This window comes from Pholis gunnellus (assembly GCF_910591455.1).
Source record: "Pholis gunnellus genome assembly, chromosome: 15".
NCBI classification, from domain to species: domain Eukaryota; kingdom Metazoa; phylum Chordata; class Actinopteri; order Perciformes; family Pholidae; genus Pholis; species Pholis gunnellus.
Window position 1 is genome coordinate 5,599,539 of NC_136542.1, and position 27,954 is coordinate 5,627,492.

At 41.2% G+C, this 27,954-nt stretch overlaps 2 protein-coding genes across 2 annotated transcripts; one reads left to right on the forward strand and one right to left on the reverse strand.

Annotated features, from left to right (window-relative positions):
* Positions 1-247: 247 nt before the first annotated feature.
* Positions 248-6,905, reverse strand: hadhab (hydroxyacyl-CoA dehydrogenase trifunctional multienzyme complex subunit alpha b). The gene is made up of 20 exons (XM_079174085.1): positions 6,778-6,905; positions 6,040-6,081; positions 5,855-5,925; positions 5,626-5,759; positions 5,325-5,463; positions 5,094-5,213; positions 4,397-4,499; positions 4,068-4,190; positions 3,849-3,967; positions 3,653-3,709; positions 3,449-3,558; positions 3,097-3,231; positions 2,759-2,930; positions 2,553-2,639; positions 2,332-2,472; positions 2,094-2,162; positions 1,752-1,947; positions 1,541-1,655; positions 1,191-1,336; positions 248-956 (listed from the first exon to the last, which is right to left on the reverse strand). The coding sequence occupies exons 1-20, from the start codon at positions 6,842-6,844 to the stop codon at positions 811-813; spliced, it is 2,292 nt and encodes a 763-aa protein (XP_079030211.1). The 5' UTR covers positions 6,845-6,905; the 3' UTR covers positions 248-810.
* Positions 6,906-9,241: 2,336 nt separating this feature from the next.
* On the forward strand, positions 9,242-27,519 carry rps6ka5 (ribosomal protein S6 kinase, polypeptide 5). Its single transcript, XM_079174270.1, has 17 exons — positions 9,242-9,386; positions 12,080-12,151; positions 12,285-12,503; positions 12,717-12,832; positions 12,924-13,025; positions 13,281-13,364; positions 13,525-13,628; positions 13,724-13,874; positions 14,066-14,227; positions 15,563-15,688; positions 16,980-17,113; positions 17,870-17,963; positions 18,760-18,930; positions 19,257-19,448; positions 20,932-21,091; positions 21,466-21,629; positions 21,930-27,519. The coding sequence occupies exons 1-17, from the start codon at positions 9,317-9,319 to the stop codon at positions 22,233-22,235; spliced, it is 2,427 nt and encodes an 808-aa protein (XP_079030396.1). The 5' UTR covers positions 9,242-9,316; the 3' UTR covers positions 22,236-27,519.
* The last annotated feature ends 435 nt before the right edge of the window (positions 27,520-27,954 follow it).

The window sequence follows — 27,954 nt, forward strand, 5'->3', positions numbered from 1 at the left end:
CATGCTGAGGAAAAAAACAACACTCTCTGCCGTCCCGACCCAGCCCACACAGACTACCCGCGGAACACACCCTGCTCTGCGGACAATGGAAATCAGACATGTGACCTGCGCAACGAATTGGATTGGAGCAAAAATCACCCCCGTGGTACGCAGCCATGGTCTCATTCTGTATTAGTGATACATTACCCTCCACCTGAGACTCGAACGCACCTTCACAGGGAAACAAAAAGAAAAAGGCAGGTTTGATTCAATAACAAATTTTTTATTCAGGCTTCACATTTACAACATTGTTCAAACGAGGCAAGAACGTCTTTAATGTACAAAAAACAAACAAAAGCCAGTCGCTGAACCACACTGGTAGACATTCATTAATAATGGAGATTTTATTTGCCAGTTGGGAGATACTTTAATTCTCTTTACATCTGCAATGTGTGAATAATTAGCCTCCATCTGCTTCTCAATCTATACATTACCATCGAGTAGATCAATAATGTTAAAGTACAAAAAAAAAAAAACATCCAATTTTGCTGACAACACACTCAGTCGCCACTTTATTAGGTGCAGCAGGTATAACCATTGATACAACACTCCTGTGATAAATCTTACCTTCATGAAGGCTATAATCACTTTTTGGAGGCTTAGGACTGCTGTATTAGACTGCATTAGTGTTACACTGGTGTTCCTAATAAACTGGCAACATAAGCGTATTTTAATTAGGTTCCCCCCCCCCACTTGTGATATAAATGTCAGGCACATTCTAGTGGCAGACTGGAGATCTATTAAGCGCTACTGGCACACATGGTGAGTCATTCACTTGTGAAATTTCTTGCTAGAATCCTTTGCGTGATCGAGAAGGAGCTGGCACGGCGTGAACTGATTCCCGTAGACGGCTTCGAATTGCCTCATCTTCTCCACCAGCTTGTCGGCACCAAAGGAGTCCACGAAACGGAACGGTCCTGGAAGTGGTGAGACGCCATGTTAGAAATATTATCACAGGATGCATGTCTTCACTTCAGGCTAGACTGAGTTACAGAACTATAAAGAACACCAGATTAACAGCTAAATTAAGGTCCGTATTTCACTACAAATCCTAGGTTTTTAAATTCACATAAAACACAGGACAAACAGACACCTAATGCTCTTTTCATTGACAGAGGATGCAGCTCATAAGACTACGGTTGAACTCTGACCTCCGAGACAGGGGGGGAATCCCAGACCAAACACAGCCCCGATGTCTCCTTCCAACGGGTTGAGCAAAATGCCCTCCTGCAAACACAGCACGGCCTCGTTGACAAATCGGGAAACGAGCCTGTACTGCACATCGGAGTCTGATGAACTGTAAAAAGAGCCACAAGTAAGAACAGAGTAAATACGTTTGAATGCAATATAATATCATGGCTCAATAGGTTTGTATTTCTGGTAAAGTAACTCAACACCATGCACTTTTATACTTGCAGTGATAACGGTCATTTTACAAAAGACACAGTGCGTCCTTAAATCTCTGCATTGCTGCCTCTGCAAGTGTTTCATATTAACTTACACAGCAGGGTTTGGTGTCATCCTGAATTTCTCAAGGATATCGCCAATGTCTGGGTTCACTTCTTTGGTCTTGAGTCCTGGCTGATAGACGTAGCAACCCTTTCCAGATTTGCGACCTTAAGGATAAAAAAAAAAAAGAAATCAAGGATTTATAATAAAAGCATTTTATTCAACTAATACTGGGCACAATGCTTCAATGTGACTACCCATACCTTTGAATCCCAGGTCCACCATGGTCTTCAGAACCTCCACATTTCCACCACCAAAGCGGGAGCCGAAAGCTTTGCCGAGGTCCTCGGCTACATGGGCGGCAACGTCAATACCGACTTCATCAGCCAAGGTGGCTGCACCCACGGGGAACCCAAAGCTGGTGGTGAGTGCATCCAACTTCTTGGGGTCAACTCCTTCCTGTAAATGCAAATGGATAAATTAATCATATGTATAACAGCTGTAGCAGAAGGATGAATATGCTTTTTTTCAAATGAGCTGAACATATTCGGTCCTAAATCCTACAACAGCACAGAACTAATCACAGCTGTAGTAATTCAACTAACCTGAAGTGCTCGCACTGCTTCAGCCAACATGGGAGCCAGACACCTTGTCGTATAGAATCCAGGTCCATCCTGCAAAGAAATTTGTAAAATATATGATTGAAGTCTAACAGAGTTATAGTTATTAACATGAATCCGTGATTGAGATTTTGCTGAATCACCTTCAACCACTTTTACAACTTGCTGGTAACTTTTTAAAAGTATTTCTTAGTTAGTAACTACACAGGGAAAGAAGTCTCACCCCGACAACGATGATGACTTTGCCCTGCTTCAGGCCGACCGCCACAGCGGCGGCTGTGGTGTCCTTTGACGTCTGATCAGTGGTTATAATTTCCAGGAGCTGCATCTTGTCCACTGGAGAGAAGTAGTGCATCCCAATCACCTGCGGATACACAGAACATATTCAGGAACATTGTTTTGATTTTATTTATTAAGAAGCACTTTTAAACTACAGGTCCAAACCTTGTCTGGTCTCTTGCTGGCAGCAGCAATATCCTTGATGGGCAGAGCAGATGTGTTGGTAGCAAATATGCAGTGAGGGGAAACCACCTGCAGACAAGACGTCTGTTAGATTGTAGCTCAAAGTCACAACAAATACTGTCCTGGATGCAATACCACAGACTGATATTTAAAACTAAGGAAGTTCATTCTTTGTGCAGCAAACTTACAGCCTCCACCTCCTTCAGGACCGCATGCTTGATGTTAATGTCTTCAAACACAGCTTCAATGACCATGTCGGCCTTTTCAAAGCCGCTGTAATCCAGCTGGCCAGTCAAGCTGGACAGTATGGAGTCCCTCTGAAATGACGTGATGTTCTTCTTTTTGGTCTTGTCATTGAGCCTTGTTTAGAATAAGACACAGATGTTAGGTCCCAACGCGTTTGCGCTACACAATCTAGATTGATAAATAGCACTAAAGGTAAGAGGGGAAATAGTATTTATTTTGGGGTGGTGTAAAAAACAAACAAATCCTCAATGAAACAGGTAATAATTAAATGACAACCCACCCTTTGTAAACCTGCTGTTCTCCCCTGGCCAGTCCAGGCAGAGTGGTGTCCTTCAGGACTATGTGCACACCTTTGTCCACAGTCACCTGGGCAATACCCGCTCCCATCAAACCTGCTCCCAAGATGGCCAGAGTCCTGGTGGTGAACAACAAAAACAAACATTGATCTACCACCTGAAATAAAGCAATAGAGTCTCTAAGAATCGTATACTTGCTTTACACCAAAACAAAGCCTGGGGATAGAATTCTGCTTGCAATCAGTGTAAATGTGTCAAAAAGAGTATATACCCCGTCCCTCGTGTACATTGCCTGGTATTTGTTTCAGTCTGTGTGCAAAAGTGTTATTCACTCACTTCACTTCTCTTTGAGGAGTTCCGAAGCGGTTCTTCTTGCACGCAACTTGACCGTGGTAGAGACCAATCAGGGCGGCCGATTCTGAGGTTTTCGCCAACTGACCAAAATTCTGTGACGAATATAAAAAAATTGGTGATGTTCACTTCTACAATGTAATACTGTAAATACTGTATTTGACAATGATGTAGGCCAACAAACCTTACCTGAGACTCAGCTAGGTATCCAGCAACTGGGCCTTGCTCTACTCCAGCCTTTACAGACTGAGAAGGGAAAAAGTCATGTTAAATATGACACCAACTTTCTAAAAATATTCTATGATGAGACTGCAAGATTTTTCAAAACAATTCAAAAAAAAAAAAATGTTTTCATGTATTTTTCCCAGAGAGAGTTTTTACTTACTTCGATTATTTTCAGGGGTGCTGGATAAAGCCCCTTGCTCTGCTTCATAACTTTACCGTGGACCGTTTTGTAAATCTGATTCCGGACAAACTCAAAGCTCATAACGTAGTCTTGAATTTCTGTGGAGAAAGAGCATCAACTCTTGAGTGTCGTGTTGATATTTGTGAACTTACATGACTACAGGGGAGTCAAAAGCTGAATAAATGCAGCGCAACTTACTCTCCATCCTGCCTTTCTCTTTGCGGATAGGGATCTTCTTATTGACGATCCCTCTGGCATATTCAATGGAAACCTCCTCAAGGTAGTCTATCGTTCTTTCCTCTGGACTCTTCAGCCCAGGTCCTGTAAAACAAGTAGAAATAGCAAGAACAATCACGACAAGATCAATCTTAATTTATTCTAGCTTAAAGCTCAACGGACACACAGTAAAATACATCAAGTGGTGAATTACTGACTAAAGATTAATCTCTACATGTTGATATATTTGAAAACTACCCATTTGCAGCAGTTCAATGTAATCTCATTACATGCGAGTCGAGATCGCTTACCTAGGGGGTCTATAAGTTGGTTGACGAGCCCCATCTTCTTGGCTTTATCTGCTCGAATGTTTCTTCCTGTCAGCATCATGTCGAAGGCACTGGGTAGACCGACCTACAGGTAATAAGAGAAAACACGTGTGAACTGGTGCATCCTTGTTGTGTTTTGCAGAGGTTAGTCCTGATCCTATGCTTTGAAGGACAGGCTTGCTGAATACTAGACATGAGGGGCAGAGGGAAATAATCGGTTTGCGGGATCTCCAAGGTCCACGTAAACATCTTAAACCAATTATGAGCATTAACCAGATTATTTGGCTTCACAGCGTCGCCATTTCAGCTCTTGTCCTGACACAAGATACTATGTTACAACTACTACAGGACATTTTCACACATTATGATCTGCATCATACTGCTTACTGTATGGTTTTTGTACTTTAAAAGGGAGACACCCCAGGTGAATTTATGTAGGTCTTCATTCTACTACTTTGTCTATTTGCGTCTGTAGATTTCTCCTAAATTCACAAAGAGTCAGCGTTAAATAATCCCTAATTTGCATATTTAAACATACATTTTCAGAAAACTTGTCATACAAAAAAAATTATCTTACGGTAAGTAATCAACTGGGGAAGTTTCATGGTGACATATTATTAGTTACATAAAGTCAAGTGATTAAAACAGGAAATTTGGGGAATATAACACCAGCACTAACCATTTTGGGGAGTCTCTGAGTACCACCCGCTCCAGGTAGAAGACCCAGCATCACTTCAGGAGTACCAAGGACTGTTTTCTTACTTTTTGTTGCAATTCTGTACTGGCAGGCGATGGCAAACTGAAATGCAAAAAAGAGCCCATTAGATAAAACATTATCATCAATCATCCTAGTCAAATATTTGCAATATAGTCAAACATATAGTTGGTTGCGGAAATCATTTGTATTAACCTCCAAGCCTCCTCCTAAGCAAGAGCCGTTAATGGCAGCAACGATGGGCTTCGGTGACTTTTCAATCCGCTCAAACATCTTCTGCCCTTCCTGTGACAGTGTGGTGACCTCTTCTGAATTCTTACAGGCCTGGATCATACTGTAACAGATGTTCAGTACGTCAATTCAGATAATGCAAAATATAAGTCGTAGGTAGACAAAAAACTTGCAATTTACATAGTAAATCGATTCATTTTACTGTACAAGAAATAACAGTGGAAGTAAATGTAATAGGCAGTGGATTTAATGAGATTTATCTTACTTGATATCAGCTCCTGCTATGAAGCATCCCGGCTTGGAAGAGATGAGGACAGCACTTTTAACAGCATCGTTGGCCCACACTTCATCCATTACTTCTGCCATCTCCTTTTGCATCTGGATCGACAGTGTGTTAACCTGGAGAAGAAGAGAAGACCATTAGGTTCACATACTTCACAGAGGCACCATTCAGAGTTGTAAACTGTCACATTTATTGTTAATGAGCAGCACACCTTGGAGTTTGGGTCGTTGATCCGTATGACGGCAACGTCGTCCTTGACTTCATAGTTCACATGGGTTCGAGCTAAAAATAGATAAAGGAATATAGTGTACAGTGAGCAAATAATTGTCAGTAGACAGGGTGGCCTATTTTTACCCATATACTATAAAAATGTGATTTTATTTTTATTTTTATTACCTAGCATTGCAGGAGCTACTGAGAAGGTCCGACAAGTACCACCTGTTAAAAGGGAAACAAAACATCATTACATGTGTGTAACATACTTCACACACCATCCACCTCCTGCACATCAACTAGCATGGTAATATTAACTTAACAAAAACATATTGAGCCCTAAACACAACCTGTCCTACAACACACACACACATGAAATGTATGTATATTCACATAATATTGGCATGACCCCAGACTGTCTCGGCCATGCTGTGTAACCCAGTGGAATAAATGACCCTTCACCTACATTCTCCGCCTTCCATTCAGAGACAGTACAGCCATCACAATGGCGTATCAATGGCACAAGTGTACATATCTCCGTCTAAACTGTCTCGACAGGCCCATCTTTGAGTCAAAAGTGGAAGCAAACAGTCCGATTTAAAACTTTAAATGTAATCAAGGACTCTGTAGCAGCCAGCTAACGTTAGCTAGCACAACCGTTGACGAGTTTACACTTAAAGTTAGATCGCTAAAACGTAACGTTTCACTTAATATGTTGGTTAATCTTTCATAGAGTTATAAGTTTGCTGAAAAAACCCCAAAACGATCATGTATGAATGAGTCACCACACATTTCTGGAGCTAACAGCTAGTTTAACAAGCTAATTACCAATCTAAGACACACAGCAAATCACGTTTTTAGTATCATTCTCCGTGATACTCTCTCGTTAATGTTTAAACACTATATACATTTAGTTTCTACCTGTGAAGAGAGCGTATTTCCTCGATGGGAATCTGGAAAGTGCACCAAGGGCTCGAACACCAGCCATGTTTGGAGCGGAGGTCAGTCAGTCAGCACTGGTGTGAAGTGAAGCTAGCTTTAGCTTGCTGTCAAAGCAGAGCAAGATAGGCGAATTTGTACCACTTCCGGAAACCGGATCAGTCAGCTCAGCAGCTGATTGGCGTTCAGTGAAAATAGCCGCATCCCATTGGCTCACTCCAAGGAACTCGCAGCTCATTGGTCGTTCAAGAACTAAGTAACGCCTCCTACTCTGCCACTTCCCGAGACACCTGAATGAATAAGACTGGAAATGATTTGTTTTAAATTTCACCTTGTCATTCAAATTATTTTAGGAAAAAAATGCAGAAAAAACACAAAGGTGTGCATGTGGCAAACCAGCAATGTAAAAAAAATATGATTAGACTTAAATCAAAGCAATAGCAGCATACTACCACAGGGCGGAGGTAGAAAACAGTTCAACTGTAAAATAACTGTTCTGGTAAGTTTACAGATTTTGAAAGCCACATATTTTAGGAAGATATTTGTTTTTATTTTAACTTTACATATCTTTAACATATCTTGACACCTCCCTGTCATAACCTTTAACTATCCATCAGTTTACGAGAGACAGGGAGTGTGATTACTGACAGTGGCAGATCATCTTATTACAAAACAACAAAAAACTGTGATGATATTTAAAATGTAGGGCTATCAGTAACATGTTGTTTTAATTATCTTACTTAATATTTAATGATAATTACGTGTTTACCTCTGGGTGTGTTGAACTGTTGTTCACTGTATGTTATGTTCCATAACATGTAACCATAAAGCACAAGGAAAAAGTTGTATTTTATATACCTGTTGTTAGGTTTGTATAAAATAAATATTGTTTTAGTTTTTTGGCCTGCAAATTGTTTATTCTGCAGGTCTCTGCAGCCACACAGTTTAGATTCCAGACAATTTCCTCTACATACAAAATTAAGCAAAATGCAAATACAAGCAGACTGACTGCACAGCATTTTTTTTAAATAGTAAGATCATTGTATCACAAAACCATGAGTGTACTCCAAAAAATAGCTGGGAGTAGAGAACCAATTTCCAATTATTTGGCCTTTTCATGATTCAGATATCTAGGTGTTGTTAGCCGTTCTACCCAAGAGACATTCCTCTAAAACGCAGTTTGATCCTCAAAGAGGTTATCCAATATTTCACAAAAACAGAAAAAGATATATAGAAAGTCTAAAAAATGTGAAAGTTCTTTCCTGATCTCTGTATCGAATATAGTACAAAGGTGACACCCTGTGTACAAATTGACGAACTACATAATTAAATTCTGTTACATTTACAATACTATTCCCAGTATTTCGGAAATTTACAATTTTAAACATTTTAAACTTCTACTAGACTACTTTTTTTGAGTATTGTAAGTATTTGTTACTCCACTACATGTATTTGATAGCATTAGTTTGTATTATCAGTTATTAATAGGCTACAAAATATATAATCAACCAATGAATTATGACTTTTACCAGCTGCAGCACGGACACATTGATGCATCAATACTTATAATTCAATAATATGATATATATATATATATATATATATATATATATATATATATATATATATTATTCTGAAATGGCTCCTATAATGAGTGTTTTACTTTTGGTACTTTTACTAATACTTGTGTGTTTTTAAATGCAGGATTCATTACTTGTAGCAAAGTATTTTTTACACTATAGCATTGCTACTTTCAAAAGATTACTTCTTTCACCACTGTTGTTTGTTTGTTGTTGGTTAAAAGATCTTTGCACTACTGTTTAGTTAATTCATTTAACTTTGCACTACCGTTTAGTTAATTAATTTAACTTTGCACTACTGCTTAGTTAGTTAATTTAATATTATTATATTTCATTGTATATATTGTGCATTTTTTTAATTTAATATTTGTTACTCTGTTATATGTATTGTATATATTGTGCATTTTTATACTCTAATTTTTTTATTTTTACGCTGTTACTTTGATTGCTTACCTGTATCATAATGCTGCTGTAGCGAACACATTTCCCCTTGCGGGATTAACAAAGTATCTATCTATCTATCTATGACTTTTTGATGATTGCACTTAAATGTGTCGCATGTCTGACTTTTGACAGGAGCATGTACTCAAGTGAAGTCAGCGCCAGTCTAATAATGAAGGCGGGTCCATTTGTCGCTAACATGAAAGAGCCAATCAGAGGTCAGATCTTCACATAGCAACACCAATCAGCGAAGAGGAACCGTCTGGTTGCGAAGGTAGTGGTAGTGTACTGGAAGAAGCAAGTGTTTCCTTTGGGCATGCTTGCTGCTAGGTTTAGCAGCCACATTCTGCCCATATATTGGTTAAATGTCGCGCCTCAGTAACAGGTGTTTAACTCTCTTTACTTGCTAATTAATTTGTTGCAAATTAATATTGCAAACTAGTGAACGTAACCTTGTCTGAGACGCATATCTTTGAACATAACTGGAGCAGGAAATTACGATGCCATCCCCGATGGAGGGATCTTCCAGAGAAGGTGACCTCTTTACTGTGAAACACGAGCTGAAAAATGGTAAGTTATCTGCGAGCTAAACTTTTTGATGCAGTCGTTAATGTATCTGTCGGGAGACACGTGCACCCGCACGAATATTGTTAACGCTGACTGGCTAGCTTGTAAGAGAGACAACTGTCACTGTCAACGGGCATTTATAGTGAGTAACGTTAACGCTACTCAAGCAAGGCTAACGTTAGCCGACTGTCCTTACTCGTTAGGCTAACGTACTGCTATCTCTTGCAAACTAACGTTACCTAACCGTTTTACTTATGTTAGCTAAGCTAACTGCCAACCGTAGTAAACCCAGGTAACCTACATAACATTAGCTAAAGCTAACTTAATTGTTAACATGTAACTCGGCTGTAAAGCATGGCATCGTGCCAGTTTATGCTACTGTGAACGCCTTTACTTAACGTTAATTACTAACGTTAAATTAGTTGGCTTTTGGCAGTTTTTTTGCCTGGTCTGTTAGCGGTCACAGCTAACTTCTCCTCAGCCAACGAAGAGCAGAAAGCTGCAGTGCTGTCAAGTCTCTATAGAGTAAATGTTAGCTTGGTTTCATTCTGCAAATCATAAGAGGGCAGAGGTGCACTGTTGCTTCTCGAAATGATGGTTGATAGATGTATTTATTCAACACCATGCTCCAGGTAAACATGTGACAGCTGTGCTGAATCCTACTGGCTTTTTGTTTTGGCATCTCAAAACATGTGTCTTTAAGTGAATCAACAGGAAGTTATATTACATTTCCTAACCATTTATGATTGAAGGTGGTTGTTTTGACTGCTGAATGAAGTTGCTTTATAATGACACAGTGCTGCTGTTCAGGCTGCAACATGACTATGCTGCACCCCCATTCACTGTCCTGCCCTAAATATGCAGTCAGTCTAGTTGTTACTCGTTTTTTTCTCGTTTGTTTAGAATTTACAGAGCATTCATAGCTGTTGCATCATCAACCCTGCTTAGGTGTACCCTGCTCTCTTTTGACTTACCTGTGACAATACAGCAAGATAAAAAAGATACCTACTAAGTCCATTCATGTATCATTATCTTCCGGCTACATATAGGATTTTTGTATGGAAAATTGGAAAAATATATGATAGGGGACATAATTGTATGTTTTGGTTAATCATAGTTGTGTTGATGCTTTTGCACAATACAAATATATTGAGTTGCCTTTTAGATGTTGGGTTTTTTAAGTTCAATCACACAAACCAAAATACGTTATTCAAGGTAAGCTTTTTATTTTCAGGTGTCATATCTCTCGTGTAGACTGAAGAGACGCCTCTTGTCCAACAGTAAGGAAATCATCTGGTTGGACACCTCTGTCGGTCTATTAATAAACACCAAAATCAAACTTGTACTTGGCAGATGAGCTTGACAAGGGTGTTATGCAACCTAAACCCTTGACCTCAGATCTGAAGGACAGTGTTGTTGTTGTTGTTGTTGTTTTGAAATGATATAGTACTCACTCAAAGTGTCTAATGGTTGCAGCATTTCTTCTCGTGCGTAACGGGAGAAGCAGCGGAAAAGGATTAAATCAGCCGCTTTAATTGCTCAGTAGCCTATTTTCACAGCGTGAGACAGAATGGATGTGTTCACTACAAAGGACATGCATGTCTGAGAGCGTGCTATGCTCAGTCATCTGTACGAGGAAACCATGATTTAGAAAGACTCCAGGAGTCACTCACACAGTGTGTGCTGACTTCGCTGTAGATCGCTGATGGAAGATAATTACAATTATTTTGCTCGTTAATGTTGCAAGTTTGCCTGCAGTTGCTTGGAAGGTGATCACTTTTTTTAGATCTTTGTTTACATGAAGGAAGTTTACTGATTATGCACGGGGTGGTCTCTGCAGCATTTGCATATATTTCAGTTAAACAAATTCACCTGTGCAACATACTCAGGCTGTTACTGTTGGCTATGCATTTATTCTACCACCACTCAGACTTTCCTAACTTGTCCCGTGTTTTCAATCGCTGATCCTCCAGTTTAAAGCTCACTTCTGCAACCTTTTAGCTTTGCAGAGTTTGACTTCATTTGCCTCAAAGCGTCATGGCTGAGAGTCTCTTTGTATCAAAAAGAAATAGAAGAATACATTATTTATAGCACGGGCACCGGTTACAAAACAAAAAGTACAGTACATGACAGTAAGGTGATGTAACGGGCCCATTGGTGTCCAGCCTTTGGAAACAACGGCTTAAAACAGCTGATCCGTTTCAAATGTATTTACAACTTGGCTGTGTCACAGTATTCAATAGACTTTCTTCACTGATTGTGACCAGAGGCTGCATGTAACAGCTGTATACTGTACAGAAGGACCAGGACTAGAGGTGGTCTAAAGACTTCAGTATTGTTTTATTTATGAATCCGACCCTTCACTTATAATCCAATCTGCATCGACTACTTGTACCGATTCATATCTTCAATGTTTTGGTTTAGTGAATGCTAAAATACTTAATATGGAAATATTTCTTTATTACTCTTTGCTTGCAACTACTCATTAATATTGTGTCATTTTGTACAGATGTGAATATGTACCCTCTCACATCATTTTCTGTGACGGAATAACCCAATAATGAATAAATCTACATACTGTAACATTATGTTTGTTATTTAATGTTCTTTTGTATTGTATCCTTCTGTTTATATATATATGAATTGAGTGGTTTATCTCATCATCTTGTAATATTTTGTTTCTCCTCTGACTTCAGCCAACCTGACAGGCCACGTCGAGAGGGTGGGCATTGAAAACTTTGAGCTTTTAAAGGTCCTCGGGACAGGAGGTGAGTGAATATTTTAACTTTAGTCCCTCTCTGTGTTTACCAGAAGGTCACATTTAGTTGACAATTTGCATGCCAGTCTGGCATCCAGTATTGTGTGTTTTAATGGTCTGTCCTTGTTTATTTGAACCACCAGCATATGGCAAGGTGTTCCTGGTGAGGAAAGTGAGTGGTCATGATGCTGGGAAGCTGTATGCCATGAAGGTTTTGAAGAAGGCCACCATTGTACAAAAGGCAAAGACTGCTGAACACACACGGACCGAGCGGCAAGTCCTGGAGCACATTCGCCAGTCGCCGTTCCTCGTCACGCTTCACTACGCCTTCCAGACGGACACCAAGCTGCACCTCATTCTCGGTGAGGATGTTTTATAGGAAACTGCCTTCTGTGCTATGCTTGTACAAGTAAAATGAAAAGACTGATGATTGTCTTTAACCCATAATGGGTTTTCACCAGCGGAGTGAATTTGTAAACTGAAATTTAAAAGAAGTATTTGCACTTCCCTGTAAAATAATTAACCTGCATATTATTTTGGATGAAACGTGACATGCATGATATCCTTTGTTGTAGATTATGTAAATGGCGGGGAGCTCTTCACACATTTGGTGCAAAATGTGCGATTTAAGGAGCTAGAAGTTGCTCTGTACAGTGGAGAGATTGTGTCGGCGCTAGAACATCTACACAAGGTAACCCCGGATTCAACACATCCAACACGTCATCTATTGATGTACATATGCATTGTGTTTCACTGCCCCCGCTGTCGCTTTCTTTTTGCAGCTTGGGATTGTCTACCGGGACCTGAAACTTGAGAATATTCTTCTGGATTCAAGCGGTCATATAGTTCTCACAGACTTTGGCCTCAGTAAAGAATTTGATCAGGTACAGAATGTGTGTGTGTGTGTGTGTGTGTGTGTATCACCAAAACGCATTGTTTGGATCCTTGAGGTCGAACAAACTTGATGAATGCATTTCCTTCCTCATAAGACATTGGCAAAGATTATTTTTCTTATATATTCAATACTTAAGATTTAAAAAAAAAGTCCCGCCCTCTTGCAGGCATAGGCACTAAGAATCATTTGTTGTCGTATTGTTATTCTAAGGTGTGTCTTTTGATTTGTCCCTTTGTTAAAACAGGTGGAAAGGGCGTTTTCTGTCTGTGGCACCATTGAATATATGGCTCCAGAAATTGTGGAAGGAGGAGAGTCTGGACATGACATGGTAATGTGTAGTTTTATGTTTTATGCTGTCATCTGTTTGATCAAATCAAGCAGCCCAGGCTCTCCGCTCTGTATCCCTGAATGCGTGAGCTCTCCAGTGAGATTTCTTCGTTTCGTCTTGTTAAACCAAAGTCACGGCTGGTTGCTTTCATGCATTCCAGGCGGTGGACTGGTGGAGCCTCGGCGTGTTGATGTATGAGCTTTTGACTGGCGGATCACCCTTCACCGTTGATGGAAATGAGAACTCGCACACAGACATTGCCAAGTATGGATTCTCCCTGATCGTCAGCCACAGGTTTCAGCCAACCTTTCTGTTAAATCACTTTGCAACACTGACCATGTCTGTCTCACACGTCACAGGAGGATTTTAAAAAAGGACCCTCCGTTCCCCAAAGATATGGGTCCTCTGGCCAAAGACCTCATCCAGCGACTCCTCGTTAAAGATCCAAAGAAGAGACTGGGCTCGGGTCCTAATGGAGCGGAGTCTGTCAAAAAACACCCGTTTTACCAGGTGGAGCTCATTGCTTGTCTTGAATATTTCACAATATTTAGAAAACGTAAGTGGCAGGGTGGGCTGTTGCTCCACATAATGGGGCTGCTTTTGAGTGAGTAGCATTCAGAAAAACGGAGTGTTTGTATAAGCTAGGTTAATAAGGATGGGGGATGGACCACAATGTTTTTCTTTTTCTAAACTCACTTTAGAAAATAAACTGGGAGGACTTGGCAGCTAAGAAGCTGCCTGCCCCGTTTAAGCCGGTGATTCGAGATGAGCTGGATGTCAGCAACTTTGCAGAGGAGTTCACAGAGATGGACCCCACCTACTCTCCCGCAGCGCTGCCTCAGAACTGTGACCGCATCTTTCAGGTGGGAGTTATGGGTTTGTGACTCATTGTTTAGTTGTCTACATATAGGAACATTGCTTTGTGCTCCCTGCAGGTCATTGCACAGGACGCCACTTCTATCTGCTTTGTGCTCGTGTTTCGTCTGGGTTTCGGTAGCGGGCCGTGTGAGGTGTTGACACGGATGAAAAATTGCATTATACATTATCCACTTTTTGTCTGTGACTATATTTGTCATACTCCAGAGCAATTCAAGTAATCAAGTGAAGTTTTGAATGTCCTCAAAAGGTTGCTGTAAGTCAACATGAGTCTGTCTGTGTGCACTGGTATTTCAAATTGACTAAAGAGTCTTTTATTGACGTAATTGCTGCCATATGCAGCTCTTATTGAAGTAACAGATGTGAATGACTATTTTTGATGTAGCTTTGAACCATAATATGGCCCACAACTCTGTGCCAGCTGATGGCTGTCTGATGTATCGCATGAAATTTCAACTCTGATTGCCTTCTGGATCCTTGAGCTCGGCAGATCAATAGATCCATTAACGGGCTTCTCTCGTGGAATAAAAGGTTACACTTTGAGAGCATCACCACGTCTGTCTCGGTTACGCCTTCAGTCTTTGATTGCCAACTTCATCTTGGCTTTTTTTCGCTCTCAGCTGCCATTCACATAGTCTGAAATTTTGGGTTCTTTATAATTTGCAAGCCTAGCAATCTCTGAGATAACGACAGCAATCCCAATTTAAAATCGTGCACTTGCTCCCCCACGGTGCCTCACAAAACAAAATTAAAATTGCATTAAGAGCGCCAAGATGTAATTTCACAGCAGAGCAATCAAATATTCAAGCCCGGCAATTTAGGGCATCTCATTCATTCACCACCCATCCTTCCGTCCATCCATGGCTGTCACTACATACCAAACAGCTGTGTGTGTGTCGGGGGGGAAAAGGGAGAGAGAGATTAATGCCGTCTCAAAGCTTTGGGTTCCCCACAGCTGGAATTAAGCAGGCAGCGCTCCACAATGACAGGTCTAACAATAGGAACAGCTGGACGGCCACTGTCACTCACACATTTACAGAATTGGGTTATTTGTGGAGCTGACAGGCTGGTTTGATATAGAAACATCTGAAGAAAAACAACAATTTTAAGTTTCACTGTAAATATGGAACTATGTAAAGCACGTTAAGTGTCTATAAATGACTGTAATGTATAAAATACAGTGTAATCAGGAGGATTTGAATGCTGCAAGCTATTTCTGAGGCTGTAAACTGCAGCATTGGTTGTTTCATTTCCCTCTGTCCTTATCGTCCGACCCTCATTTTAAACGTAAACACGTAGAGTTCATGTGTTCCTGTGTGCAGGGCTACTCTTTCATGGCCCCCTCCATCCTGTTCAAGAGGAATGTGGTGATGGACGACCCTGTCCAGCTGTGCGGAGGCTCCGAGAGGCCGGGCTCTGCTGCGGTGGCCCGAAGCGCCATGATGAAGGTAAGATGAATGGACTTGGATCCCCCGGCACAAACACACTTACGCTAATGGCTGCTGTCACTGACCGATGATATTTCTTCATCCGTCTCTTCTCTTCTCTCCACTCAAACTTTTTTTTCTTACTGTACTTCTTTTACTCAGTTTTCAGGCACGGCCCTGTTTATTTAGCGATGCTTGTTGATTAATGCACTTGTGTTTCTGTTCAGCGTAATGCTTTTGAGAAGCTAGCAGAGCGCTGCCTTTTGTGGGTTCATTGGGTTCCAATCTTATCATCAACATCCTGGGTACCTTCTGCAAACTGTGCTGTTTTTCAAGATTTATTATCAAATTTGGTATATTGGTGGTCAGGATTATAATTAATCTTTTTAATGCTTTTCAGCCAAAAAGCTCTCAGCAATGTTTAATTAAAATTGAAAAGGGAAGTTTCAGCCAAGCAGTCGGGGAACAATATGCTCCAAATGTGCTCACAATTCCAAGAACGCCTCAGCTCACCGTGCTCTACATGTTTTTATGCCATTTTCTGTCACAAACAGGAAGCTGCTGAACAGCTTCTTGTCTTGTCTTGCGGTGATCTTTAATATCTTAGTACAGATCTGGATAATCTAGATTTTCATACATTTCGTATATTTGTCACTTCCACGTTTCTCTTTTAAACTGAAACTTTAGAACATTGCACAATAAGAGAAGTGTACTGGGTTGCTCCCTAAACTGGTTTTCATGGACTGCTGCAGATCACTGGGTGGTGATAAATGTTTTAAGATCATAAAACAAAAACTATTTTGAATTTCATAATCGCATAGAAAAAGCTGTATTTATAAAAGAAAAAATGTAAAACTAGAGACACAGCAGTTAAAAGGCTCCAGGGTTCAGTAGTTATTGAATTAGGTGATATGTTTAGTATAAATACTGTGTATACGAACTCTAGATCAGACTTAAATTTGAGAAGTTTAATCCTCACCTGTATGAATCTTTGTGTAGAGAATGAGACATAATATGGATTATCAAGAAAGTGTACCAAGGACATGATTTATGTAATGTAAGCAGCAGTAGTTCCAGTGTTCTTTATAGAAAAGATAGATAAGATATAGCTGCAATCAGAGTGTGCAAAGACTTAATTTAACTTAATTTAACTACATTTCACTTAACCCCATTTTAATGAAAGACCTCACAACATTGAGACCATTCTTCAATTGAGGCCATTTGTAATTATTGAACACTTTGGTGATTTGTCTCCGTTTTTTAAATGTTTATTTCACCAAACATCTTGTTTTGGTCCACTGTTGCTCTGCAGGACTCACTGTTCTATGTGAGTTATGAGATGGACCTGAAGGACAGCGCTTTAGGAGAGGGCAGCTTCTCCATCTGCAGACGGTGCACACACAAGAAGACCGGACAGAAATACGCAGTCAAGATCGTCAGCAAGAGGTACAAACTCACATCCTGCCTGCTCCGCTGTGTTTGTCTACTCAGATGCTTCTGGCTGTGTGATGTTTATAGTTTCACTGGATACATCAGTCTGCCACCCTCCACCTCTCCCTGGCAGAACTTGGACCCTTATCAGCCTACTCTAAACACAATCTTTCAAAGAATATGAAATGAGTTTGTTGTCTTAAATTGATGAACGCTAAATAATGTCACATTTCTCTGATTTTATTTGCCTTATTAGCCTGTTAAAGGTTGCCAGACGTGGGTTAAATAAATGTAAATGCATCTCTGCTCACAAACCTGTTTATTTTTGCTGGAAAATGCAAAAAAAACAACAAGCTTTGATCGTGTGTGTTGACTGCAGTCCTACACTACACTCCTACACTCAAATATTATGGCTCTAATAAGAGTGAGCCTCACTGAGGCAATCCACCGGACACAAACGTGTGATCCCGATATGTCCGTATCGGGGTGAAAACAATCAGCAGAGCAAAACAGCACTTTAAAAAGGATAGAAAGGACTCTGAAATGAAAAATGTCAGAATTTGAGAACTGAACCTTGTGGGGAAAGAACAAAGCAGAAGAAAATGCCCTGAAAACCTGTTAAATAATTCCAAAAACCGCCCTCTGCAAAAGTGACTTTCTGCCTCAACTGTGTGTGTTTGTGTGTGTGTATGTATGTGTGTGTGTGTGTGTGTGTGTGTTTACGTTGTATTTCGTGACCGTTATCTGGCTTCCTGCGTGTGTTTGCTGTAGGATGGAGGCACAGACTCAGCGGGAAATGGCGGCCCTGAAGCTCTGTGATGGCCACCCTAACATTGTCAAGCTACATGAAATTTACCACGACCAGGTAAGGTTCACTGCTGCGGATACAGACTCATTGACTGCAGCTTTAACAAGTCCTAGAACTGGAACAAGGCAGATTAATGGGGATGCTAGAAGGCCTCGAGGTCTTTCTTTATCTCTCCATGTATTGTCTTATAAACATCTCCCCGTGTGCTCGATGTTTCACACTAAAGGTATTTTTAAACTGCAGCTGTTCAAACGTCCATTTCTTGCCACCAAACAGAAACAACCTAGATTTACTCGTGTTGCTAATCGAGCCGCACACTCGAACCAAACTAAGTGTGCATGTGTTGAAACCGTAGCTTACCTCGGTTATTGCGATGGTGCGTCCGTGTGGCTGACTGTGTACAGGTTCATTAGCCCCGGTCCTTCAAGCCCAGGAGCACCACTTTAGTCCTGATGAGCTCAGTGGGGTTATTACTGTACCTCAGAGGCCTGTGACCCAGATCAAAGCATCGCTGTCTCGCTTCGCCTCAACCGAGTCCTGCTTTTGTTCCCAAAGCCCAGCGCTAATGAGAAACCCTACCCCACCGCCCAGACACATTATTCCCTTCCCACTTTGTTTGCCCCTTTCACTTTTACTCAATACCATTATAGTTTGATCTCAACATCAGGAATAGGCTTCTTTTTTTCTCTCCTATATTTATTATGCAACAGAAAAATTCTCATCCACCATTTCACACGTTAAGATTCAGCTGCTTCCACCATGCACTTCAAGCTGTAAAAGCAATTTCAGAGGATATCAAAGTATATGGGTTACAATTGATTGTAAATGTATTCTGTGTGTTTGTGCGCTGTAGCTCCACACGTTCCTGGTTCTGGAGCTGCTTGGTGGAGGGGAGCTGCTGGAGAGGATCCGCAGGAAGCAGCATTTCAGCGAAACGGAGGCCAGCCGCATCATGCGAAAACTGGTGTCGGCCGTCAGTCACATGCACGACGTCGGAGTGGTGCACAGGGACCTTAAACCGGAGGTATTGGACGCACACTCAGCAGGACCGCTGCTCAAAATTGTTTTCTGTCGGAGCAAAGTTTGTGTGTTTTTGATGAATACAGACACACTGAATCATAAGCTTTTAAAAGGAATGACTGTGTTTCTCTGAACTTGTTATGATGTGTCGTATTGCCATTCTGACTCTGCAATCTTCCACAAAACAAGAGTCAAATTGTTTGACCCTAACATGGGTCAAAAGTACCTGGTCAGACAAGTCTTGATGTCTAATTTGGTTCACTCTTGAGCGGACCAGTTTTACTGAGCAGAAAGAAATGATTGCTGTTCGTGTCTCCAATTGCTCCGTAGAACCTGCTCTTCACAGACGAGAGTGAGAACTCTGAGATAAAAATCATAGACTTCGGCTTTGCTCGCCTCAAACCACCAGACAATCAGCTCCTGAAGACTCCCTGCTTCACCCTGCAATACGCAGCACCAGAGATACTCAAGTATGACGGCTATGATGAGTCCTGTGACCTGTGGAGTCTGGGGGTCATTCTGGTGAGTGAGTGTGGGACACCAGAGCCCTGCTCCGGTTAACATCAAGTCTGAACTGATGGAGAATCATTCATTATTAACTCCACATTATCCGCATGGGAAATAATCAAATCAGCCGCCCGTTAAGTATTTTATTTTACAGCAATTTGAACAAAGATTGTAAACAATCCAAATGATTAATGGCCAGAGATGTTGCTTTGCTTGAGAAACAAATCCACTTCTGCGAACATTTATGCAGAGAGGATGGTATTCAACTTTTAAAACCCAGAGTGTATTAACATTTTATAATTCATAATATGCATCTTGTTTAAATTAGGCTTTTTGATATGATCAAGTTAAAAGTTACTGAGGGAACTTGAGCCCCTCATCAGAATGATGCCTTCAGTTTGAAGACATTGATGCTCAGTCAAGAGTAGGATTGAATAATAGATCCTTGATTAGCTCTATTCAGGAGCATCACTATTTAATAGCTAGTATACTTTAGTCTACCGCATTCCACAATGCTGCAGGAAAGTGACCTGATTATATCAATGTATATTTTGAAAAGAGAAATTTCAAAAACCCTCAGCTCTGAGCCACTTTGAATGTTCACCAAAGCGTTTCTAAAACCAAATTACTGTTTAATCATGAGCTCCATACAGCGTCTGAATGCACACATGTATGTATGCATGTTCTGTTTATTCGTATTTGCATGATATTCATCTCCCTCTCGTGTTTAGCGTGACAACCTTCAGCATCCTGTGGTGAGCTGACACAGCTTAACGCTCACCACGGAGCGAAGAGCAACCGGCCCGGCTCTCAGAGCTGGTTAACACGGCACTAATACGACACGTTACTTCCCCAAAGCGGAGACGTGGTCTTAATCCAACCTTTCTCTGTGTAGAGGAGGGACATTAAAAGGAGAGTGCAGAGAGTCGGTCGGTCGAGAGATCTCTGTACTTGGCCGGTCATCCGGACACAATCTGGGCTCTCTGTGCAAGTTTACACCGACGCCCCCTGGGGGGGATATGAGAGTAGTGTGCCTCATGGAGCTTTGAGGAAATGGGTACTGACAAGCCGTGTGCACAAAGCCCTGGAAGCAAAGTGAGCCGACACAGAGAGGGAGGGAGCGCTCAGGACTGATCCTCCACTGCCAAAAGGGCTGTTCCCATCCCCTGTCATTATAATGAGAAATCAGATGCAAGTGGGCCAAGGTGAGAGCATCCTGTTCACTCATCTGAGCACAGACCGCTCTTCTGTTCAGTGCTGGCTCAGCCACGGCCAACAACATGCAGCATAACAGTGGAGTATTGTGGACAGTCGTGATCGGTCAAGGGCTCCTTCAAAGCATGTGTTTATTCCAACAGCAGATTAGTTATAACACAGTAAACTTTCCCAGCTCATTGTAGGCGACATGTAGCATATCCTGCACCTCACCGACTGTACGAAATGTTTCCATTTTCTATTTTAACTAAACAGATTGTGGGGGTTTTCCTCTTGTTTGCAGTACACCATGTTGTCTGGGCAGGTGCCTTTTCAATGTCAGGAGAAGAGCCTGAGCCACACCAGCGCTGAGGAAATTATGAAGAAAATCAAGCTGGGAGACTTCTCCTTTGAAGGCGAGGCCTGGAGAAATGTGTCCCAGCAGGCCAAGGACCTGATCCAAGGTGAGGATGGACCCGGTGTTCCTTGTTCTTAACGCCAGAGTCTTGAACTGAGCTGGAAGTTCGATGTTATGTCACCTTGGAGCTGTGGGTTAGAGCACATTTACATTTGAATGTGTGAGTGACACATTGTCTCTCCCATATTAAGAACATACAAAGTACAGGTGTAATCTCATTTGTAACAGATTAATAGTGTGACTCGTGTGTTTTTCAGGATTAACAGGATAGACATTTTTTTTTTTTAAACAATTGGATCACAGATTGAACTTTTAACCCACAAAGTAGCTCACAGCGACTGAGCTACCTGAAGAGGAAATCACCTCCTCACTCGCTTATTTGGAGCACCGAAGATAATTATCCGTGTCTTGTTCCTGCAGAGCTGCTGACAGTGGACCCAAACAAGAGGATTAAGATGTGTGGCCTGCGTTACAATGCCTGGCTCCAGGACGACAGCCAGCTGTCCTCCAACCCACTCATGACGCCGGACATTCTTGGCTCCTCCACTGCCTCCGTCCACACTTACGTCAAAGCTACCTTTAATGTAAGAAAGGCCCAGCAGTGCACGCTTGTTTCAGATGTAGGTCAGGAAGTCTTTAGGTCGCTTTGGGCTTCCGTTTGGAAACGTGGGTCGTGTTGAACAATCACTTGAAACCTGCTGCTGCTCATGAACTTTACAGAAAGCCACTCTTAAACACAGATTATTATGAGATTATGTATGTTAATTAACCAAAGTAAAACAGGTGTTTTGAAATAATTACTAGGATAATCATGAGTTGCATCCCAGGGTTGGTGCATCCCTTGGAAAACAACTGGCTCACCAATCCCCTTTCCTTTGTCCTAGGCATTTAACAAATGTAAGCGGGAAGGGTTCCGCTTGCAGACGGTGGACAAAGCGCCACTAGCCAAGAGGAGGAAGATGAAAAAGACGAGTACCAGCACAGAAACCCGCAGCAGTTCCAGTGAGAGCACCCGTTCCTCGTCGTCCTCCTCCCAGTCGCAGGAGAAGACTTTCCCAGAGGGCAACACCAAGCCGGAGCCTTCCAACAGCACGCCTCTCACCACGCCCGTCACCACGCCCGTGGCCCTGGGAGCTGACTCCGAGCACCAACCGGCGCATCCGGCCTTTCACTTCTCAGAAGGACAGTAAGACAGCGAGAGGAGGAAAAAGAAAAAAAAGGGAAATTCAAACAGTTTTACGACCCACGGGATGGCTCGGACCAGCGTGGAGACGGCTCTCTCCTCTTTCTCTCCGTCCCTGGCAGCTCTCTGCATCTGGCTCGATTGCATGGACGTCCGCACGTCTCCAAAGCCAAAGCATGCAGCAGGAGCAGCAACACCTCAATATCAGTCAATCAACCTTCACTAGCAATAGCCTATTCCTTTTCATTTCTCTCTCTCTTTCACACAGACTGTTTCAATCAGGGACCGGACCAGGAAGAAGTTGTCACCAGTGTCCACAGTGAGAAAAAGGGGCGGCCCTACCGCCCCAGGTCCAGACAGACACCGGAGAGACATCTTCGGTCTCGTCATAAAGGCGCAGCTCGCTCTCTGTCCGCCCCGTTGTCTTTGTCCACGCCGCCGGAGGTTTTAAAGGGAAAGTCGTAGTGTTTACATCATGGATTCTTTGTATTTCTTTGTCAAAGGGAGAGAAGAAACGCTTCACGCAGCAGCGTTGTGTGACGTCGGTCCTCTTCTCTGCAAGATGCAGCAGGTTGTTTATATGTGAATTTTACAGACTAAGATTTATTTATGATAAGCTATATTGTTAACTTATTTATGGTTGAGACTGATCTGAAAAGAAATAATGGATACAGTGAGTCTTTTTGTGTACGTGCGTATGTGTTACCCTATCAGCTCAAAAGACTGTTTCCATGTAGTCACATGGTTGTTCGTTCATCTTTAATCATCAGACATCAATGCTTCTCGTAGGTTACACAGTCATGCAGACACTGTAAGACTTTTAAAGGCAAGAAGAGATTAACACCATTAGCTACTAGTTAATGGTTGTCAAATGTATGTTATCAAAGTCCTTTGGACTTTTTTTATTGGAGGCTGGTGAATTTTTGGGATTGAACTGCAGCTATGTCCAGTGGTCAAAAAAAAAGTTATATCCTTGTTCATAAGGATTAAAAAAAAAAAAGCAAAAGTAAACGTCTTTTTATAGGAACAACCAAATGTGGATGTAGTGTGTTCAGCCAAATGTGTGGTTTTCTATATTGATGTATGGGGAGTACTGAGCCTGAGGGGATGTGACCCCACAAGAAGAGCTATATTTCCATTTCATTTTGCCTCTGATGTGGGACTACGGTCCGATCCTCAAGCCAGTATTCACCCCAGCAGTGGATTTGCCTTGTGCGGTTCCAATCAGCTTAGTGCGAGGTGATTGCGTCAAGGCATTTAAGGTTGAGTTTTCTGAGATCCGAGATGCCAAAGGGCAACTTCAAGAGGCTTCCTTTTCAGATGGAACCAAACTGTTTGAAAATGGAACGTTTTATTTGCCAAGAAAATGCAGTTAAATCAGGTAATGGACAGGTTTAAGTCTCCCGAGTTAAGGGTGGTGATACATTGGGACATCTTTAATGCCATATGGTGCAGAAAGTTGCCACTTTTGTCACTGCCCCAAAGTCTTAAAACTACTGCAAACCATCTACCCTTTATAGAAGCACCAAGTCCCCGAGGACAGAGCTCAAACAAACAATGCTTTTGTTGTTGACGCCCTCCCTTGCTCTAGTTACCATGTCGTACTGCATGACTGAAGTGGTGATCTTTGCACTGTGTGACAGCTCTCGTTTTCAGGCAGATATCTGGTTAGTATTTGGTCCCCGGTGCATGATGTGAACTGAAACATCAACCTCTTCTTTCACTTTGTTTTTAGGGGCGTTTTTGGCAGATTCTCGCTTGATGAAATGTGCAAGTTTGTTTACTTGCACATTTGAATAGGCCCGATTGAATTCGGGACTTTGAAGTTTTACTGTTTGAGGTGTTTAAACACCAAAAGCCCTTTTTTTTTTTTTTTTTACAATAGCCTGAATATTGTAATGTCCCAATGTTACAATACTGGTGTTAGCCAGGAGAGTTAGGAAAGTAATCGTTTAATCGTTTTTTGCAAGTGTGTTTTAGTCTGTTTTCATGCTGATATTTGAAATACTGTACTCTGTTTGATGTGTACGGAGGTATTTGTGTTCAGTATGCGAAGCTGCCTAGACGCAGTTTCTCCTGATTCATCAGGATACAAACTAGTTTGACTACTGTGTGCATTTAAACACACTCTCTCATCTTCTTCCATTTGAATGCATTCTGAATTTGAACCAAAGCATTAACTTCAAGGTAGCTGCTCTAAGCTGCATGAGATCTTTCCTTTCATGCAAATATGCAAAGAAATGCTTCATATACATCAAGGTTTCTGTGCGTTTTGTCCAACTGATGAAATCATTTGGATGTTTTTTTTTTAGCTCAGACAATTTTCTTAGTGTGTGTCTTTGTTGAGAGATTCTTTATAGGATTTGAAATATCCATATCCAGCACATTATTATGCTTCAAACTATGCATCACTTGTCACTATTTGTGTTGCTTTTTGCCGCTTCAGAAAGGCCTCGCCAAATGTGTCCAAACATAATGCGTAAAAAGGGCGCCACGTGCATCGACTGTACTCTCACCCTCACAGCATCAGCCACAATAGAAACAGCAAAGTAGAATCCGTCGGCCGTGTGAAGAGCTAGAATCCTCGGATCTGAACTGCCGAGCTCTTGTCTAACTTAGTTCGCACGAGTTCCCCGTTGCTGCCTCATTAAGCCTCTTTTCTTTTGTTTGGGTGTATTAATAGCTCAAGAGGAGGAAGAGGAAAAGTGGCCTATATTGAGCTCCCCTCTGGGAGCCAGGCTCTATTAGCTGATGTGCTGCAGTGCTGTATGTTCCAAAGAAAACACCGTACACCACACACTGCCTCTGTGGGGACCCGGCTCCTTCTTCTTCTTCTTCTTCTTCTTCGTAGGGAAAATAACTATCACAGGAAAAGGGTTGGTTCAGTACAAACGTCTCTCCAGGGCTGATTTTTAAAACTAGGTTTCCCTCCGTTGATGAACAACTTGTTCAGTGTGCCACTATGAGGAAGAGAAGCCAGCTTTGATTTGACGTCCTATTGGCTGTGGGACATTTTTGTTTATTGGTTCCCTGGAAATTGAATGAAAGGTCATAAGATACACTTTTGTAACCTTTCTGCAGCATTAGTTAGAGGGGCAGATAGTTTGGACTGTTGTGTAATTAAGTAACTGCATTTTAAATTCAAAGCATAGGATTTGCTCCTTTGCTACTTGAGTCCCTAGTGTCTGTGCTTTTGAGACGGATGTTGGTGCCAAAGCTGAAGGTGTCATCTTGCTGTTGTGGATATATTGTCTGTGAAAGTGAAACTTTTTTATTTTAGACAGATGCTGCGACTAGTGTGGCTCTGAGATCATATGGAGCTGTCCGGTGCTGAAGTAACCAAACCTGTGGTGGTGCTGCAAAAACAAGTAGCTTTCCACAAGGAGCCGGTCTGAGGCTGACCTTTTAAGGGGAAACCCTCTGATTTTACACAGCAAAGTCCGTTTACAGGTCTTTGGGAGTACGACTGCATATGTGGAAAAAGTCGTATAAAGAATTTTATGGTACAATTGGATACATTTTTTCAGGTTGTGTCACTTCGGCACATCGGTGTCGGTTGGGGCTGCGGAGCTTACCAGACCAGACATGGGCTTCAATTTCGTATAATTATTAGTGTTAAAGAACATCCAGGTTTATATAAACTCCAGACATAAAGGTTTAGGAACTACTGCTTTGATGGGACAGTTTTACTCAAATGACCAAACAAACGTTTTCTGTAAGTTTCAATGAAAAAAGAAATGGAAATGACAGTTTTAAGGGTAATGTTTGTGGTGCTGGGAATATCACAAACACTGTTCTCTCACATCACGGACACATAGAACCAAAGCTGGATACCAGATGTTTGTCTTGCTCAAAGACACTTCAGCAGCAACGTGTGTATTTATTAGGTTTACTCAGCCCAGCGTTACTCCATCGCTAACAGAGGTTAACGCTACGTGAGAAGGTTTTAGTGTTTTGTTTCTTGAGGGAAACATTGATGCTTTTTCTGTACAAAAGATTTTAGCGATGTCATTCAGTCCTCATGCCAACGTGTCACTTTAGACATGACCATCCTCACCGTCCATGCATGTGCTACTGCTTGATTCCTGTCAATATTTCTCAATTGCCACTGATTCTTATCACATCCTTGTCCTATTGTGACTGAAGCGTGTCAACAAGTACTGTAGCAGTGATTCCCTTTGAGATTGGTCAATATTAAACTGTTTTAAAAAAAACACGCAATCAAGCTTTAAAAGGCAAAACTTTGCACTTGTATGTTATTTTTATCATGCGATTGATTTTTTTTGTAAAACGAGAAAGGAAAAAAAATGTCTCTTTGAGTTTGTGCAGGTTCAGATGTTTGACTTATTCATCTGTCTGTTTCTGAGACGATAGCATAACATAAACCTCAACACCGAATAGTACTTGTGCTGCAAGGATACATGTGCACACCTGCTTTCTTAGGGCACTGTGAACTTCATCATTCAGGTCTTTAGGCACACCATTGATATAATGAGGAGGAAAACCTTGATTTGCTTCAATAAATGCTTTACTTAGTGGCTGAATACATCTGTACTTGTAATAATAATAACCTGAAACCAGTGATGAGTCTTTTAATAGACATTTGGTTTCATTTTCAACTGTATTACTGAAGATATTTTGTGATACCAGGATTTGTGTGTACGATCTGTCAGAAGGACAATAAATGTACGATTTCCTGTCCATTTATTGATCTTGACTAATAAATTAGGTACACATCTTTTTTTTATATTTAAAAAAATGGTATTCAAATTTAAAAGGCATGTTAGGAGACATGGGAACTTTATTTCAGCGAGCCGCCTCTAGATGGCAGTGTTTAATAAAGTGCCACTCGGAGAACAGTTTCCTGTGCAGCATGAACTCCTTTCAGACTTTACGATTTATTCCTAGATGAGTCAAATATAAGATCGTGTTGAATATGCTTCAAAAGTCAAATAGAATTCGTCATGTTGTCTAGCAGGACTAGAGGTGTATGTCTATGTACCAGGTCGATTAAATGCATATTTATAACCAAATTAAGAGTTGTGTTAAAAAGTGAACCGTACGTACTGTAAATGTCCAGTTATATTATTTGTGTGCTCTGATTAAAATAGTTTTATGAAGTGTGGACCTGACGAAAGGTTTCCAGTCTCTTTTAAAAAGTGATTTTTAGGATGCACCCGAATTTGATATTGTATGACAAATATACAAGTGTGAGAGTTCAGAGGAAGATCTGAATGAACTCCAATGTGGGTGATGAGAGAATATTCCTGATCATGTGTAAAGTAACAATAAAGAACAGTGTTTGTGTTTCTATGTTCCTGTTCAGTGTTATCTGTGAAGAAATATTTATTTGAGAAGTTAAGGGCTTTAGTGTCTTTGAATCCTTTTAGAAAATATTCAACTGTTGTCACATGTTGCAATAAAAAAAAAAAAAAGAATTATCACATATATTCAACACAAGGGCTACAACTGATTATTTTCATTATCAAGTATTAATTAATCATTTCACTTAAAATACTAAAACGGACTTATTCATATTGCTTGTTTTTTCCCCCCACACAACAGCCCAAAACCTGCAGATCCATTCACATGTTAGAAGCTAAAACCAGTGAGTCTTTGGCATTTGTGCTGAAGAATTAAGTAATTAAATGATTATTGAAGTGGTGGCTGATTGCTTTGGACTATAACTGATGGACTAATTGTTCTCCACCGAGGATAACGCTCCA